Raw genomic sequence first — 18159 nt, 5'->3', positions numbered from 1 at the left:
TTTGAAATCCTTTTCCTAGCACTCCTATGTAATTGAATTGCTTTATCAAGAACTTTTAACTACTGAATCACTACCAGTATTAATTCAGTTCGATTTGGATCAAGTTTAAGGTCCAGATTAAATATATCTGATTCTATTAATGACAAGTATTTATCCTACATGTTGGATTTAAGAGACTAAAATATTAATGTGGCCATTCAGTATAGTGAATGAGATTATTTAAAGTTATTTCTTGTAGTTTCTATTAACTTTACGGACTCAGAATTATTTCTTGCGATTACTTAGGGTATTGTTTAAGTAATAGAAAAGCCTATGTTTTAAAATGAAGCTCAGTGATCTTCTCAAAGTGGGCATTAATAAAATTAAAGGTGCTTTCACTCTGAGTTTAGAAGTATGTCCTTACGTAAATGAGTATTTATATATAATATGGTTTTCTTATCACCCTAGTCATTTGTCATGATGCAAGAATGAGATGGCAGAAAATTTTTCATACCTTTTCTTCCCTGAGTGATTACATTTGAATGATTTAGTGAAGTTGAGGAAAAAGATTCTCTATTTTTGTCCCCACAGGTGTTCGGTACATTGTTTTGGTGTTTTATAGCTAAAAAAAAAAATTTTTTTTTAATCTAAGGGTTTGAGGGTTTGTTTTGATTTTGTCTTTTCTGAAAAGAGAAAATTATTCTAAAAAATAACTCACTGACCAACTGTGGAAGTCAAGGAATTAATACATGAAGTAGCCTGTAGTGAGCTGATGAGCCTTTTGTTTAAAAGCCAGTTTGAATTTGATCTTTCTTGAGTTGGTGCTTCCTGTCCTTAATGGGACTCAAAGTGCCAATGCCTAAGTAAAGTTTTACCTTGCAGACTGGAGATCCCTTTTTTTCAGTTAATCTACCCCCTTTTGTATTATTATCCTTAGATTGGTTTTGTTTTGTTTTGTTTTGTTGTATTAGAAGTAACTGAATCTATTTATCATAGAAAATAGGTTTTATCTGTCACCCTCAGTTCATTTTCATATTTCCAAAAGATTTTGTTGGAGTTTGTAATGAATCTATGATTTAATCGTAAGAGATTTAACATTCCCATGGTCTAGTTGTGTTATGTTTATTAAACTTTTTGATATTATTATTTTTACCTGGCAGACTTATCTTCAACAGACTCAAGAACTGGTTTTACTTGAAACCATAATGCTACAAACCCTAGGTATGTACTTACATCAAGTATTATTTGTGTATGTGTTGTTGAATGCAATATTCTAAATAAAGGAACAGATTTCTGAAATAATTTTATCATTGAAGAAAGTTTCATTTGAAAATACAGCTTGGAGCCAGAGTAGTAGTGCTTGGTTCTGAGGAAACCATTTTTAAAATTTTAATTTCATTTAGCATTTAATTGAATGGTCAGCATAGCTTTCAGTATGATTTCTCATATTTTCAGATAGTTAAGACTCTGGTTCATTCTGGATTTGCATTGGGGAATAAAATGGTCCTTTAGGGCTGTCGTATATGATTATAATGTTATAAACATCCAAGGCAGTCCTGCTATGCTAGAGCTTATGAATTTATCACATCATTTTAAACGTGACATAGTAATTTAAGTGTCCATCATCCTTGTCTAAAAGTTAAATTGTCTATAAGGTTTGTGCAACTTAAGTCATCTTTGAAGATCATTTATTCTGATCTTTTACTTTACTCATGAGGAGATTGAGCTTTAAGCAGGTGTGGACTGTGTAAAGTCATGTATTACTTCTGGAAGGACCTAGCAGGGTGTCATGGGAAGAATATAGGCTTTATTGAGATCTGCACTTAAATATATACTCCTCTTTATTTACTTTGTAAACGTGGTCAAAGTTCCTTTACTTTTATCCTGTGTGTGTAAGGTGGAATAATAATTCTACTTTAACACTGTGAATTTGAAGATGAAAGATTTTTTTTTTAATTGCCACATAGTATTTCATAAATAATCATTGTTTATTATTAGTTGTTTTTATCTTATTTATACTCAATTCCCAGATGTTGAATAGAAGTCTAATAATCGTAGCTTTCCATTATGACAGATTTTTTTTATTACACAAGTAGGTTGTTTGAAACACATATAACTTGTTAAAGGTTTTTATAACATAGAAAGATACAAAAATGAAAGTAATAATCTGGACGCAACTAAACAAGAAAAATAAAAGTGAAAATCTTTTTATTCTCTCCAAATTCAGTGATTTAGCATGTTACTGTTAATATATAAATCTGAGATTTGACAAATATTCATATAATGAAAGTTGAAGGGAAAAACATTTTTTAATAGTTATTTTATCATATAAAGTCCATCATATTCATACTACTGATGACAGATTTCTTAAACACAGAATGAACAGCATTATTTTAAGGGGAACATTAGAATTTACAAGATACAACTCATGGCTAAAGTGTAATTTTTGCAAGTTTAATAACAGAAATATGAATAGACCACACAATAACTTTAAAATCGAGATTACCTGCTTATTGGAATATTATTCTTTTACTACTTCTCATGGCACTATACAACGACCTCCACTTCTAAGAAAGGAAAAGGAGAAACTATGCCCTACCTACAGGGTTCACTTGCCTTAACAGTTTTATTTTTATTAGTAATAAGATGTAATTACAAGCTAACTGATTAAAACTCTTTCATCTAAGGTACACTGAGAAAATAAGAGGACTGTATCATTTAAAAGATCACCTCTTCCACTGTAGCCCAAAGATTATATTTATGAAAAATGTTCTTGTCACATCTTCTGAAAAAAGGAGTTGGAATATATTTAAGAAATATATTACATAGTTGAATTCCCTGCTTAAATTGTGGGGCTGCTTTAATAATTGTCATGATTGTAGTTTGTAACTTAAAGATAATCTCAAACTAATTGTAATTCAGAATTTTGAATAAATACTATTTATCTCTAAGTAACTTTCAGTTTTCGTAATTGGAATGCTTTTCGAGATATTACTTCTTATGATTGAAGGTATAATAAGCATGTCAGTGATGAGAAACTAACTTTTGATTTTTTTTAATAATGAAAAATTCATACTTACAGTTGTGTGATGAGTGGGATTTCTCAGGCAAGTATTGTACTGGTATAAGTGATTGGGAAAAAAAGTGCTTTTCATTTCAGGTTTTGAGATCACCATTGAACACCCACACACAGATGTAGTGAAATGTACCCAGTTAGTAAGAGGTAAGTGATCTTTGAAACTTTTAAATTACTAATGCTTTTTATTGTCTATATTTTATATGACTGCCGTTTTGTTCTCCTAGCTTTTTGGGGGTTTTATTATTATAAAATGACAAGAAATGTCATTTTGAAGCGTTATGTTTCAGTGTTCTACACCTGCCTATTCATCTACCTCTATATTTGGTCCTTCCTGGTGAATTAACTTCCTTTAAATTTAGGTGAGAGTCTCTTTTCACTAAAAAAAAAAAAAATAGAGGGCTTCCAAATACTAGAACTCTTTATATGGGGCTATACTCATCCCATTTCAGTTAATATTTAAGATGTGGGCCATTTAACATATAGGTGGAGGAAATAGTATTAATTTTAAATTTATATCAAACTTCATTGATTTCTTGAAAACTGATTACAGTTTTCGAATTTGGAGGTCACTTTCACATCTTTCAGATAAAAATTGCCTTTAGATTTGTCATTTTGGGGAATGTTACACCTGTGTTCATTTGGCCAAAATTAATTTAAGTTCTTTAGCCTTAATAAAAGTGGCTTCCTTTTTGTGTATAATGAGAAAATTATTACATAGCATGATACATAACAGCATGTGATGTACCTATTAAACTGTTTATAAACAAGAGTACAAAGTTTTGTACTGTTTTTTACTCCTTATAAAGCATGTGGTGTATGTTTTTCTACTCTTGTTAATGAATCCTATATATCATTGTATCTCTAGAAATAATTTTTCACACAGATGCATGCTGTACTACTTTTCCTTTCCTGTTTACCGTTTGAAGTGGTATGCACTAATAGTAATCACTTGGAACTTTTAGTGTGCCTTTTTCTGTTACCTGTTTTTGAAAATGAAATTTTGCGGTTTTATTCCTTTACCACTAGACTTCTATAGGTTTGTTCTAAACAAAATGGGTAAGACTTTTGAAAGCCTTGTTTCTAGTGTTTACCTGAATGTTCTCTCATTTTATTCATTCTAAATTGAATTCATTTTATACCTAGGTAGGATTTTATTGTGTTAATGACTACATTAAAAAAAAAAAACCTATTGTCTGATAACTGAGTTGTCATTGTTAAGAAATGGACTTAGATTTTTTTTTTTATCTAAGAGCAAATGTTACTTATATTTAATTATGGTTCCTATTCATGGTTATATGTTTTGTAGCACTTTCTCATCCTTAGTATTACAGCATAGTATAGAATGGTATGGATAAACTAGTGTAGACATGGAATTAAGAAATAAAGCTTTAGAGAAGTTTTGTTTCCCTGGAAACTTAAAAGGGTGAGCTGTTTTGTTTGAATAATGGAGAGCCACTTAATTTGCCCTAAGTTGAGCTTAGTAAAGAAAGATGTTGAAGAAAGATACTAAATATAGGTTAAGAAACACACACACACACTTAGTAGAAAATGAAACTGAATTTTCAGCTTGGTATTGTGAAATTTGAATCAGCTTCTCTTAAATCCGGTCTAAAGAAGCTAGAGAGATTAAAGTCCATTTATTTTGCAAAACTGAGTAGTAAAATATAAACATTTACAGAATCTGTAAATTGGATATATCATCCAAAGCAAAATATTTAAATCTGATTTTTTTTGTTACTGTTATTAATGTTTAAAATGTGACGAATTCTTAAATTTTTGTAAAAATCTTGTTTAATGTCATTTTTGTCTGACTGACATTTTCAAGTAACTATAATTTGCATCTTAGTCCATCTTTAAAGTGTTCTTTCATGTTTGGTATATATTTTTTTCCTTTGCCCTAAAACCACTTTAAGCTAACAAAAGAACATTTTCCTTACGTTTTTCTCTGTCACAATGGCTTTTAATAGGTTACTGAATTTACATACATTCTGAGGTGAAGACTACAACGGCAATTTAAAATTATTTTTACTTATCTATGTATTTTGATTCTTTTGTGGGGTGGGGGTGGGGGTAAATGGTTTGATTTCTTTGAAGTTCTCCCATGCCCCCCATGTCTGGAGATGAGAAAGTTATTATGCTCTTTGCTGCAAAATTGGCTAATGTCATTTTACAGGGACCTTTCATATCTGTGATTTCTCCTTCCCTCTCCACCAGGAAAGAATGCCTTACTTAAGTCACAATGCCTCCAAGACATCCGATGCTTTGACACTCTTCCTTAGCACAGCTCTGCTAAGCCCAAATCCCTTTTGTAAACCTTTATGTTGATGATCCATGGGGCAGCGGGGAATTACACGTGCCACGAATAAAACTAGGAGAGGGCAAGGAACTTGAGTCCTGTTAGAGTGGGGTGAGTGGAGGTGAATTAATCCTAGGTGAACAGAGGGGAAAGGTATGTCAGTGATTATGAATGTAACTCGGGGAGAAAGGGAAACTGTAGCAAAGGCATCCCTCTTGGGAAGAATAAGAAGTAGAAGAAGGGAGATGGGGGCTGTTTTCAATGTCAGTATCTTAAGAAACTAGTTATTAAAAATTGCTTTTCTATTGAGGACCAGTATTGAAGTATCCTGATTCCCTCTAAAGTACTTATATCTTTTCTAAAGTTATCATTAATTGGATTATATAATTTAAAAATAATCACACTGGTGTTTTCTATACATCCCTTGTGATGTTTTTAGGTGGTTTATTCTGTTGATGCTTAGTAACATAATGAAAAACAGCACGTTGTCCTCTCTGAGTTTGGGGGTTGGGGGTTTATTTTTGATTTTTGTTTTTTGTTTTGTTTTGTTTTTTTGGTAGAAGTACTTAAACCAACTTAAATGTGATGACTGAGGATTAAGTCTGGCAGGCAACTCTTTGTATTTTGTATTAGACTTCAAAATCTTTTCTTCTTCTTCTTCTTTTTTTTTTTTTTTTTTAAATCCAGGAGAATGCTTTATTGCAACTTTTAGCTGACTAGATGCTTAACTTAGTAACAAGTTTAGCCCTTGTAACTGGCTAGCTAAAAGCAAATCGGCTTGTTTCTCAGATCTTTGGGGGATAGCAAGAAACATTTGAGTGAATGTTGTTGAAGATTTTCAGTAGTATAGAAAATGATGGCGCTCTTGTGATATTTGTAAGTAGTAAGTAAAATTTACTTTTTGTGTACAAATCTTTGAGTTTTTGTTGTGTTGAGAACTTTTTCATGGTAGCATGTTAAAGCTGATAGTATTGTCTTCGTTTTTTTTTCTTTTCTTACAGCAAGCAAGGATTTGGCACAGACATCCTATTTCATGGCTACCAACAGGTTGTTATCCTGACCCTCTTTGTTGCACTGTTGTAGCACACTATAGCTTCCTTTAATGCAGGGCCCCCTCAATGTGTCTCTCACCCTTGTTGCAGCAGGAGACTGGACCATCTACTGTGGTGGTACCTTCCTGTCTGCTTTGCGGTGTATTGTACAAGGGACTTTTGGCACAGAGGGGTTAAATGCACAATGTGAAGTGTAGTGGTGCTTTCTGGTGACATATTCTCGATTTGTGAGTGCATAAGTCTAAAATTGGTAGCCTGAATAGCAGCTAAAGATTACAAAGAGCTAAACTTAACCTAGAAATTCGAGCAACTTGGTAAGTATAAAGCTATTTCTAGTTTACAATTATAGTTAAATGACAATTTTTAAAAATTTCACATTGATCCTATCTTAACTTTAATCATTAAAGTTTTTTAATAAATAAAATTTATATAACTTGGGTTTTTTTTCCAGATAATACCCACCAGTAGTAGATTAGTAGTAGTCACATCCTATCAGTGCCTTGATTTGCATACGTGTAATTTTTACTTAAACGTTCAGTATTTTCTCTTTAGTTCATTTAAAGAACAGTATGGGTTTGTGCTTGACCAGTAGACATTTTCATCAGTTCTGAAATTGAACTGGAAGAATAGTTTTTAAAAGCTTTTCATATCTAGTATATAATTTTGTTCTGGATTGATTATAATGATTTAAATTTGTTTTTTTAAATGAGTCCTTGGGGAGGAGTGGACTAAACCAGCTTTATGTGGTCCTTAATTTCTTGTGATACTGTTATGTTTTGTTTAAAACTTTGAATTGCCAAAAAAGCCAGTATATTTTCTTAGGTATATATTGTTGGGATTTAACCTCTGTCCCTAGAAATACTGAACAAGGCAAGAACCACTTAAATTTAAAATTTGGGTTAGAAAAAGCTAGCTGTGGCATGTTGCAAGTGCAGTTTTTGGCATGTCATGGAAGGAGAGAGGTAGTATTTTGGTAGATTTAGCAGCATTGGGCCTTGAAGCTATTCAGCAAAAGGTAAGTTTTCTCTGTGGCGTTGCTGAGAAGATAAAGTTTTACCTAAATAAGTGTTAAACATATGAGTTACTTCAGAATGAATGAATGTTAAGCCACATGGAATGGTAGAATCCCTGATTATAATGTGGTATTGAAATTACCTTGTCAGTTGTACAGTTTTCTGCTTTTTTCTTTATTCTACCATGACATTACAAAAGAAACAAAAATACCACCCAAAAAAGTTTTAAGTCATTTTACTTATATATAGTAATTACTGGAAATGTACTGTTTTCCTCTGCTTTTATAAAGAAGTAAAAATAGTTGTAATTTAGATGTAAAAACAAAGTTTAGATACACTGATGTATTAGTATTAGTAGTATTAATAATATACTCTGGGGAGTAAGAATATGAAAACATTGAAAATCTATATGGGTTTTTAGTGTTTGAGTTTTTGTGACCATAGTCATAAAAAGTGTCATAATGTTAGCTTTTAATTTTATAAAATAAGGTTTTGTACTCTAGACTTAGAAAACTTACATAATTTTGTTTTTCCTCTAATCTTATTGGTAAATGTTTTTCTTTGTTTTACATATTTGAATTTCTATGACTCTTCGTTCCAAATCTGCTCTACAACAGTCTGCATCTTACAACCTTCTGTCTTCAGTATAAACCAACAGTGATAGCATGTGTGTGCATTCATTTGGCTTGCAAATGGTCCAATTGGGAGATTCCTGTGTCAACTGATGGAAAACATTGGTGGGAATATGTGGATCCTACAGTTACTCTGGAATTACTAGATGGTAAGTAGAAAAAATCTTTTTGTTACAACAGAATATTTTCTTACTTTTTATCATGGATTAAGCATTCTGTCTGCTTCTGTATCGATTTTAAAAAATATTGAGTTCCCATATATTCATGGTCGGTTGAACAGTTTTGGCCAGTCCAGGATCCTCCTTCACCCTATAGTTACTTGATGCCAATCCCAGGTATCATTTCATCTACTGGTATTTCCTCTTTTGAAAAGATAAAAAATCTTTAAAAACATAGTTCTATTTTAACAGTTTGGCAATAGGATTTAAAAGTACAGTTACATGATCTCATGAATAGGATGAGAATAAATTCATTAGCCTAAAGGGGGGAAAATGAACATATTATTAACCACTACTCAATATCTAAAGCCCTTTCATGACTTTTCAAAGAAATATTTAATATAATGCTGCAGGTTGATAATACAAGCATACGTAATTTTAAAGTATACTAATTTTGTTGGATTTAAAATGTATAAACACAAAGTCATGTATTAACTTACTGTAGAAGATGTGAAGCAGTAAGCTAATGGTATTTTCATGGTAATATTCCTTGTTGTGTTGTTCTGCTGGTGATAAAGTGTATCATTGTTGCCGTGCATTAATAAGTATGAATTGACAAGGAAAAATTGGGAGTGTAAGTTCTATAAATTATGAATCTGGTATTTAGGGGTCTCCTGATAGGAAATTTTTCTGGCAGGCCAGAGGTAGAATATCCTTGCAGATTAAGACATTTTAACCAGGAACTATAGATTTCAGAAAGGAAATAGATAACACTTCTTAAATCTAAACTGGTATGTTAGGTTTTCAGCTTCTTTTTATGTGCTTTCCCCAGCTTCCTTTATAAAATTGAAACTGATGAGAAAACTGGATTTACAGGACATCTGTTAGGTAAAAGTGAGAGACCTCTAAGGCTTTGGAATGTGGTTTTCCATTAATATCTCAGATGCTTCTTTAAGGTAGAAATTTATTTAAGGGTCTGCACCCTTTTCTGTGAAGGACCAAATAGTAACTATTTTAGGGTTTGTGGGCTATACTGTCTGCAACAAGACAACTCTGCCATCAGAGCTAGAAAGCAACCACAGGCAACTGTAAGTGTTATAGCTGTGTTCTAGTAAATCTATTCACAAAAACAGGATACAGGTCATACTTGGCTCACTAGTGATAGTTTAAAGTTTATTCAGAGTAGTAGGAAATCTTCAGCGAGTTGAAATATAACATCTTCTAAAAACTAGTGGGAACTTTTTATTTTCCCATTTGTGACTTGAAATTGTGCCACCATCTTATTTTAGTAGTCAAAAGGTAAGATAAAATAGTTGTCTGATCTATTGATATTATATAATAGATATGGTAAGATATAAGATAAATAAGATAAAAACTTAATAAAAATAGTTTCTATACATGTCTCTAAAATAAAGTTTACAGAAAGCAAGTAATCTGCCTTTTATCCTGCTCTTAAATTGTAGGTAAAGTCTTTTTTGACACAACATGAGCCATCTAAATATCTCTTTGCTTCTATTCTGAAAAAGCTCAAGTTCACATTCATTTGAACATTGAATAGGAATCTTGGACACTTAACACATTGAAAATTTCGACATATGTAGCAGCCTTTTCTCTATTTTGATTACATTAAAACATAACAAAATTTCAGATGTTAAGAATATCTGAATTTTACATTTAATGACTGTCACCAGAACAACATTGATTGTATTTGGCCTACCTATAAGAGGGTTGGGGGAGAGGGGGAGGGGGCGGTTATTGATTAATAACGAACCCTCATGTGTTTTTTATAATTTGAATTTTTCTGAAACTGAATCAGAATGATTTATTGTTAATTTTGGACCCAGGGGCACTGTGTATCTGCTAGATTTACTACTGTGTCCAAGTAGAAAAGTGGTCTTTTTTTTTTTTTTTTCAAATGAAGAAGTGGTAGTATAGGCAATAGATCTTTTTTTCATCTAAACTGAATCAAAAGGCTCCTGAGACTTTAGCAGGAACTAGTTGTCACAGATTATGAGCACATAATGATGCAAAATTTTTATCAGTCTCTTTATACTAAATGGGCATTAATAATATTATATGACATTCTCATTTGATATTATTAATACTTGTGTTGAGAGTGGCCAGTAACTTTCTACGGAGTTGAAAACTATAATTCATCTTAACCATACCACTTTGGAAAAGTGAATCATCTCTTATTTCATTGTAATCCTAAATTTAAGAAGAAAAATTGTAGAAATGTGACCAGGGTGATTTACTGAAATGTTAATAATATGTTGTCTGCTAGGAAGTTACAAATATAGGTAAAGAAATTTTTTCATTTTAACTTTGAAATGGTTTTAAATTTAAAGAAACTGTGAAATGGTACACATTCTGTGCTGTTATACCCTGTACCCAGTTTCTCTAATATTAGCATCTTACATAATAACAACATCTAAGATCACATGTTCCATTTAGTTGCCATGCCCCCCTTTAATCTCTCTTCCAATCTGTGATAATTTTTCTATCTTTTCTTTCATGTCCTTAACACTTTGAAGAATAATGGTCAGTTATTTTATAAAATGTTCCTCAGTTAGAGTTTGTCTCATGTTTTCCCATTGTTAAATTGAGGTTTTGCATTTTTGGCAAGAATACCACAGAAATGAGTTGTCCTACTCAATGCATTTCATCAAGGTGTATCATGTTGATATGTTTTATTGCTGGTAACGATAGTCATGATCACTTTGTTAGGGTCGTAAAGTTACTAATTTTCTTTTTGTAATTAATATCTTGATTATACAAATATTCTCTTTTTTCCTTAAACTTTTGGGCACTGATTGTAAAGAATCTAATGATGGACTTTGCCCACCACAATTATTCCTGATGTTTGCCTGATAGCAGTTTTCTGTTTGGGAGCAATTTTTTAAATGTGACTAAATTTTTCAGAGATTCTAAGTAAGCTTTTAAAATCAGGGACATGTGGGAGGAGGGGTTTTTGTTTGATTGTTTTTTGGATTTTTTGTTTGTTTGTTTTGGTTTTTTCTTTTTTTTTTTTAATCAAAAAAATTTTTTTTAAGATTCATCTTTGAAAATACCAATTCAGAGCTATGTGTACTTCTGTATGTGCTGATGGTTGAATTAGGAAGGTGATCATGAAGTAGATGAACTCTTGTGCTTTCTTTTTAATATTGCCCACTTGAGAGAATTCTAAATCTAAAGGCACCTTCTAAGTTTTAAATTTAAATTTTATTTTTAGAGCTAACACATGAGTTTCTACAAATATTGGAGAAAACGCCTAGTAGGTTGAAGAAGATTCGATACTGGAGGGTAAGAGAATTGACAGGGTTTATCAGAACATCAATTTCTAATAATTTGAATTTTTATGGTTAAATATTCTTATTTCTAATATTTGAAGTAATTACAGTGTATCATAAGCTACATGCGCTCATAATTTATCCAACTACTGTGTCCAGTAGACTTTGCTATAAATAACTTTATGGATTTCTTATTCTCATAGTGATTACTGTGGAAATAGTATCCTCACTTTACAAAAAGGGGAATTAAAGCTAGACAAGTTAAATTCCTCTCTCAGATGCTGGGCTGGAATTTATTCAGTATCTAATTTAAAGCCAGTGCTTTCACTATATATAGTCTTATTTTATGTCTTTAAATAAGATGTTTGTTTACTCGCAACAAAGTCCAACCCCAGGTGATTTTATTTTCATATGTTTAATATAGAATTTTTATAAGCAAAGACATTTCTATAAAATTCCTTTGCTGTCATTGTTTCTTCTGTGTTTTATTTAAATAGGCTAACCAGGCAGCTGGGAAACCAAAAGTAGATGGACAAGTATCAGAAACGCCTCTTCTGGGTTCATCTTTGGTCCAGAATTCCATGTTAGTAGATAGTGTTACTGGTGTGCCTACCAAACCAAGTTTTCAGAAACCATCTACATCAGCTTTCCCTGCACCAGTACCTCTAAATTCAGGAAATATTTCTGTTCAAGACAGCCATGCATCTGATAATTTGTCAATGCTAGCAACAGGAATGCCGAGTACCTCGTATGGTTTGTCATCACACCAAGAATGGCCTCAGCATCAAGAGTCGGCAAGGACAGAACAGATATATTCACAGAAACAGGAAATATCTGGTAGCCAGTACAACATCAACTTCAAGCAGGGACCTTCTGTATCATTGCATTCAGGATTACATCACAGACCTGACAAAATTTCTGATCATTCTTCTGTTAAGCAAGATTATACTCATAAAGCAGGGAGCAGTAAACACCATGGGCCAATTTCTGCTACTCCTGGAGTAATTCCTCAGAAAATGTCTTTAGATAAATATAGAGAAAAACGTAAGCTAGAAAGCCTTGATCTGGATGCAAGGGATCATTATATAGCTGCCCAGGTAGAACAGCAGCACAAACATGTACAGTCTCAGGCAGCCAGCAGCAGTTCTGTGACTTCTCCCATTAAAATGAAAATTCCCATTACAAATGCTGAAAAACCTGAAAAATATATGGCAGAGAAGAAGGAAAAGAGTGGATCACTGAAATTACGGATTCCAATACCACCCACTGATAAAAGTGTCAGTAAAGAAGAACTGAAAATGAAAATAAAAGTTTCTTCCTCAGAAAGACACAGCTCTTCTGATGAAGGCAGTGGGAAGAGCAAGCATTCAAGCCCACATATTAGCAGGGACCATAAGGAGAAGCACAAGGAGCATCCTTCCAACCGCCACCACCCCAGCAGTCACAAGCATTCCCACTCATACAGTGGCAGCAGCAGTGGTGGCAGTAAACACAGTGCTGACGGAATAGCACCCACTGTTCTGAGGAGTCCTGTTGGCCTGAGCAGTGATGGCATTTCCTCTAGTTCCAGCTCTTCAAGGAAGAAGCTGCATATCAATGATGCATCTCACAACCATCACTCCAAAATGAGCAAAAGTTCCAAAAGTTCAGGTAGTTCATCTAGTTCTTCCTCCTCTGTTAAGCAGTATATATCCTCTCACAACTCTGTTTTTAACCATCCCTTACCCCCTCCTCCCCCTGTCACATACCAGGTGGGCTACGGACATCTCAGCACCCTCGTGAAACTGGACAAGAAGCCAGTGGAGACCAACGGTCCTGATGTCAATCACGAGTACAGTACAAACAGCCAGCATATGGACTACAAAGACACATTCGACATGCTGGACTCGCTGTTAAGTGCCCAAGGAATGAACATGTAATCATTTCTTTAGGTCAATTTTTCCTTTCCTTTTTTAATTTAAAAATTGTTAGAATGGAAAACTTCCTCCTGATCTAGCAGTGGTAACACCTGCTGTTAGTACCACTGCTTCAATATTTGTAAGTGCTGCTTTATTCTTCATTCTGAAAAGAAGAGATTATAGTAAACAAGTCTTTATCTCCACATATGATAGTGTTATAAATACTGTAAAAGCATGGAAGGTGCAAAACTCAGTATTTCTACAATTGCAGCTAAGAACATTAGGGTGAATGGCTGGCTGCTTCTAGGAATATAAGATGCCTCAAGCATTCGTTTATTTATAATTTGAATACTGTAGCTATTTTTTGTTGTTGCTTGGCTTTTGAATGAGTGTAAATTGTTTTCTTTTGTGTATTTATACTTGTATGTATGATTTGCATGTTTCACTGATAAAGGGATAAAACAGTATACTGACAACTGTTTACAAGAAAGTGGAGAAAAATGTACATACATTTTTGTATGTTTAGATATTACCATAAATACTCAGGATTGGAGCTGCTTGTAAGTATAACAATATACAGAATAACTTTATTTTATCTTGTCAGAGTCCATCACTAATCTAAAACAAAGGTGGCACTTTTTCATGTTAACCTTAAACTCTAGGCCTTACTGGAAGCCACTGAAGGGGGACACTTCACTACCGGATGGGTATGCAGTGCCACAGATGGTTGTTTACTCCGTGAGGCACTGATTCTGCCTTCAGAGGTTCTGACCAGACTGGCTGCTGAAAGAGCCCCTGAATTTCTGAAGGCTTGAAGAGGAAAAAATAAAGTTTACATACTCTTGATGTGAAGTGCATTTAAGTGTTTGTTGGCTTGTTGCAGTACTATAAACACAGAGGTGTTAATAATGGTTAAGTAGATTACTGTGATTTGAAAACTAAATTCACAAAAACTTACATTAGTGCAGAATTAGTAAGTTTTTTTCTTAAATAAAGAACTTTAACACTACATATTTTAACCGTAAACAGAATCGCTTTTCCTTTAGCATTCAGAATGACACCATGTTCTTAAACATACCCCTCCCTTGAAGTGTGTTTGTGTGTGATGCCATATTTCTTTTTCAGGTAAATGCAGTCTTCCTTATAAAAATGAAATTAAACCTGTTGCTCTCTCAGTTGTTTTATATTCTAACAATAAATAAACAAAAAAGGTCACTGACTGTGCATTGTACCTGTATTTATATCTTATGGTTGTTAACAGGAAGCTCTCTGAGGGGAAGAAAAAAGGTAAGCCTCCAGATAAAACAGCTAGTGGAGGTTTTCCATGTGTTTGCACATCTCAGTATATTCCTGTTGAGGTCAAGTTTGCACAGTCTTCTGACTTCTGAGCAAATGATAGACTTTAACTTGTTTAAAATTTGTCTTAAATGCCAGTAACGTGGCTCTGGTTTATCAGCTAATCTTTAATTCTGTGGTAAATCTTTGAGCTGTTGAGTATCTTTGAGATGGGTTGAATTCAACTTCTGTTGAACTGAAAACTGTCTTAATTTTTTCCTCTATGTATATGAATTATTTTTGTTACAAAGCCACTGATATGTGCACAATTGTAATTTTACTCAAGTATGTTGCAGTTGTAAATATTAGAGTTTAATCTTGTGCTCTACTTTTATTTAGCAATTACCTGATTTGCCGGTAGCTTTATAATTTTTTTTAAGATAATTATTCTTTATTTTGTCAATGTTGTTTGAATTTAGGATACTAGGAGTCTCTTTCTAGGGACTTTGCTTAGCTAGCATGTCCTAACTTTGTTCTTGTCTTGCATAACTTTAGTAATCTTTGTCATTACATGTAACTTTGTTGCTCTGTATGGCATATTATTGTATCCATAAACATGGTAATTTTGATACAGTTATACTTTTACAGTGGTACATAATCCAAGGACTAGTATAGAATTAAGAGGAGTGCAAGATGAGGGAGGGAAGGGTTTTTTTTGTTCTTGGTAATTTAGATGTGAAACCTCTATGGAGCTATCATGTGAAATGATACTGGGTGGTTGTGCTACTGTATAATGGGGATGATAATACCAGGAATTTCAATAAGATTTTGTAAAGAATATCCAGAAAAGTAGTGAACTTATTTTCAGTATGACATAGAAAACAATGTGAATATTTAAGGTCTGTGACTATACTTAAACTTCACTAAGAATTTGCAGAATTGTTTTGAGATGTGAGAATAAAGGTAATTTTGTTGAATCTTTTGGTGCTAATGATGGACAGTTAAAAAGGTAGCTAGTGTATATTGTTATGGGGAAGTACTTATTAGTTACTTCCAAAATTGATAATGCTATGTATTCACTTTTCACTCTGTAAATGTAATTCTTTACAATGACTTTATTTATTAAAGGGCAGACAGTTGTAATTTTTACAGGGTTTTGTGAGCTATTCAAACTCTTTAACTTCTGAACAGGATATTAGCTTCTAAAACCACAGTGGGGATAAAATATGGAAATTCTTTTAAGTTTCATTTCCATTAAATGAGAACCCTTATAATTCATATTGCCATGAATTTGACCATCTTGTTTGCATAAAATAGTTCATCAGCCTGGTCCCAGTAGGCTCAACCAAAGAAAAAGACTCCAATGAATGGACATTATTACTGAGTCTTCTTGTAAGTAGCCATAAATAAACCAAAATAGTATCAAATTTAGGTATGAAATTCCACATGTGCAAAGTACTGTTAAGGTGATACATTTTTGATGAGATTTTTAAAAAATATTTGAACTATTAAAAACCGTTATCTTTAAACATCCTATAAAAGAGTGATTCATTTTGCAGTTGTGTTTTCCTTAGATCAGAGATCATTGATTTGTTACCTTTATGCAGAAGCACATTACATAGAAAGGCTTTACTTCTACCTCTTTGAACTAATTTTTTGATATTGAGCTGTGCCCCCTAAATATTTGCCTTAGCTGTTTTAAAATACACTGTTTTCAGAACCAAAGCAAAGGAGTGGTTTTTTCACAGAAACATTCTCAGAGGCAAACATTATCCCAGAAAACTGGTGGTAGCATCTTTTAGTAGTAAGACCTTGCAAAATGTCCTAGTTCCTTTTTTTTTAAATTAACGCTGAGGTTCATTTTTTGTTGCAGGTATTTAAATACTGAAAAGTCATGTAGTCACCCCAAGGTGTATCTTTGAAAACAGTACAAGTGCGTCTTGATCTCTGTATGCAGATTCATTCTTGTTAGAGTTCTTAAGAATCAAAGAAAATTTCTACCATGATAAATGGTTTCATGCAAAATGTCATAAGGGGTGCTTACATTACTTTGTGCAAACAGATTATAATTATGTAGGATATATTTCCTGGCCTGTCTATCTACTTTGAACTGAAGAAATGACTAGTTAAGGTCAATTTGAGGTAATCAAATTTGAAATGTTTTTGTTACCGAATGTCCTGCCTTAAAAGTATTTTAAGCACATATTTTTGGTTATATTTGAGAACTTAAATTATTTTTATTCCTTAACTAATCTTAAGATTAATCTTAACTAATAAACCACTGCTTATATATGCATGACTATTACATACTCTTTAAGTAGTATCCTTGGTTGGTTAGATTTTTTTAGGGTTTTACATTTACTATGGAAATAGAGTTTTAAAAAACATGGTAATATCTCTAAGGGAAGATAGTTCTGTCAAGATATTTCACCATTCCCAAGTTTTATCTAAACAGAAAAGCAATTTTTTGTGACCTACTACTGTGCTTAAATAGCTAGGTGATTTTTAAGATCTTTGCTGAGAAAAATCAGAGCTTTTGTTACAAAGAATTCTTTATTCAGCAGTCTCTGCTTTCTTGGAAGGTAGTAGGATTTCCTAACCACATTTATCCAGATAAAAAAATGAGTTAAGTCCCACAAGTGAGAAAACACTTGGTGACAGATGATAATTTCATGGACCAGTTTGTTTGTTAGGCTGACTTAGGAGTTTCTGGATTGGAGAAGCAGCGTATTCTGCCCTCGTCTTTCTCAGGTGTCAAATTACAGTACCAGTGCATTAATTTGAGGATTCACAACTATATTGATAACCTGACATTTTTTTTCCTGTAAACCAACAAATGTAAGCCAAATAGTCAGAAGTTTGTCTTGGTAAGAGAAGTTTGCCTCTGAAACATCTGTATTCCAAGCATTTTAGGTCTGATACTATGCATCCATTTTTTATTTTGCAATGTTAATTTGGGCACAGCCACCTTTTGCTTCTATGACTCCTCTTCTGTTCATTTACCAGTATGTGTTCTGGTTGAAGTTTCATAAGGTAGCTTGCTAAATAAGCAAGATACATTGGAAGGTTGTGTGGCTAGGAGTAATTCTGGTCTCTCAAAAGTGACTTACCCTGTTCTCTGTGATCCATTAATCGCAAAAGTAAATTCTGAGGGCTGATTTCCTTTTATTTCCAAGTTTGGGGGAGAAATCTCACTTAAAACCTGTTTAGTGGTTGATTTAACTCAATTTGCCTATTGTTAATGAGTACATTTTTTTTTTTTAAGTTGTGTTTTTCAAGCAGTTTCACCCACCTGGTTTGAAAAACTTATGTACTCATTTGTTGGCAGCAATAATTGGGATTTCATTTTGTGAATGTACTCAGAACCCCCAAGGACTATTGAACAGGATGTTTGCCAATAGAAAATCTAAAACAAGAGTTTGTGTATATGGCATGAATTCAATTAGACATTGAATTTCATCTCAATATCTATTAAAAGGAATTATTA

At 33.0% G+C, this 18159-nt stretch overlaps 1 protein-coding gene across 9 annotated transcripts in view; it reads left to right on the top strand.

The window, feature by feature from the left end:
- Positions 1 to 15950, top strand: part of CCNT2 (cyclin T2) — a 31785-nt gene extending 15835 nt beyond the window's left edge. For 4 of the 9 annotated variants that reach the window (XM_061439401.1, XM_061439394.1, XM_061439434.1 and 1 more), the window contains 6 exons: positions 1140 to 1200; positions 3140 to 3202; positions 6356 to 6401; positions 8037 to 8200; positions 11442 to 11512; positions 11997 to 15950. In XM_061439401.1, the coding sequence (XP_061295385.1) occupies positions 1140 to 1200; positions 3140 to 3202; positions 6356 to 6401; positions 8037 to 8200; positions 11442 to 11512; positions 11997 to 13418 (1827 nt within the window). In that variant the 3' untranslated portion in view covers positions 13419 to 15950. The other 5 variants (XM_061439419.1, XM_061439410.1, XM_061439451.1 and 2 more) reach the window with 4 other exon arrangements.
- Positions 15951 to 18159: the final 2209 nt, after the last annotated feature.

The sequence above is a fragment of the Bos javanicus genome, chromosome 2 (genome assembly GCF_032452875.1).
Source record: "Bos javanicus breed banteng chromosome 2, ARS-OSU_banteng_1.0, whole genome shotgun sequence".
In the NCBI taxonomy this organism is placed as follows: Eukaryota; Metazoa; Chordata; class Mammalia; order Artiodactyla; family Bovidae; genus Bos; species Bos javanicus.
Note: the sequence above shows the minus strand (reverse complement) of the source record. Positions and strands in the feature narration are given on the sequence as shown.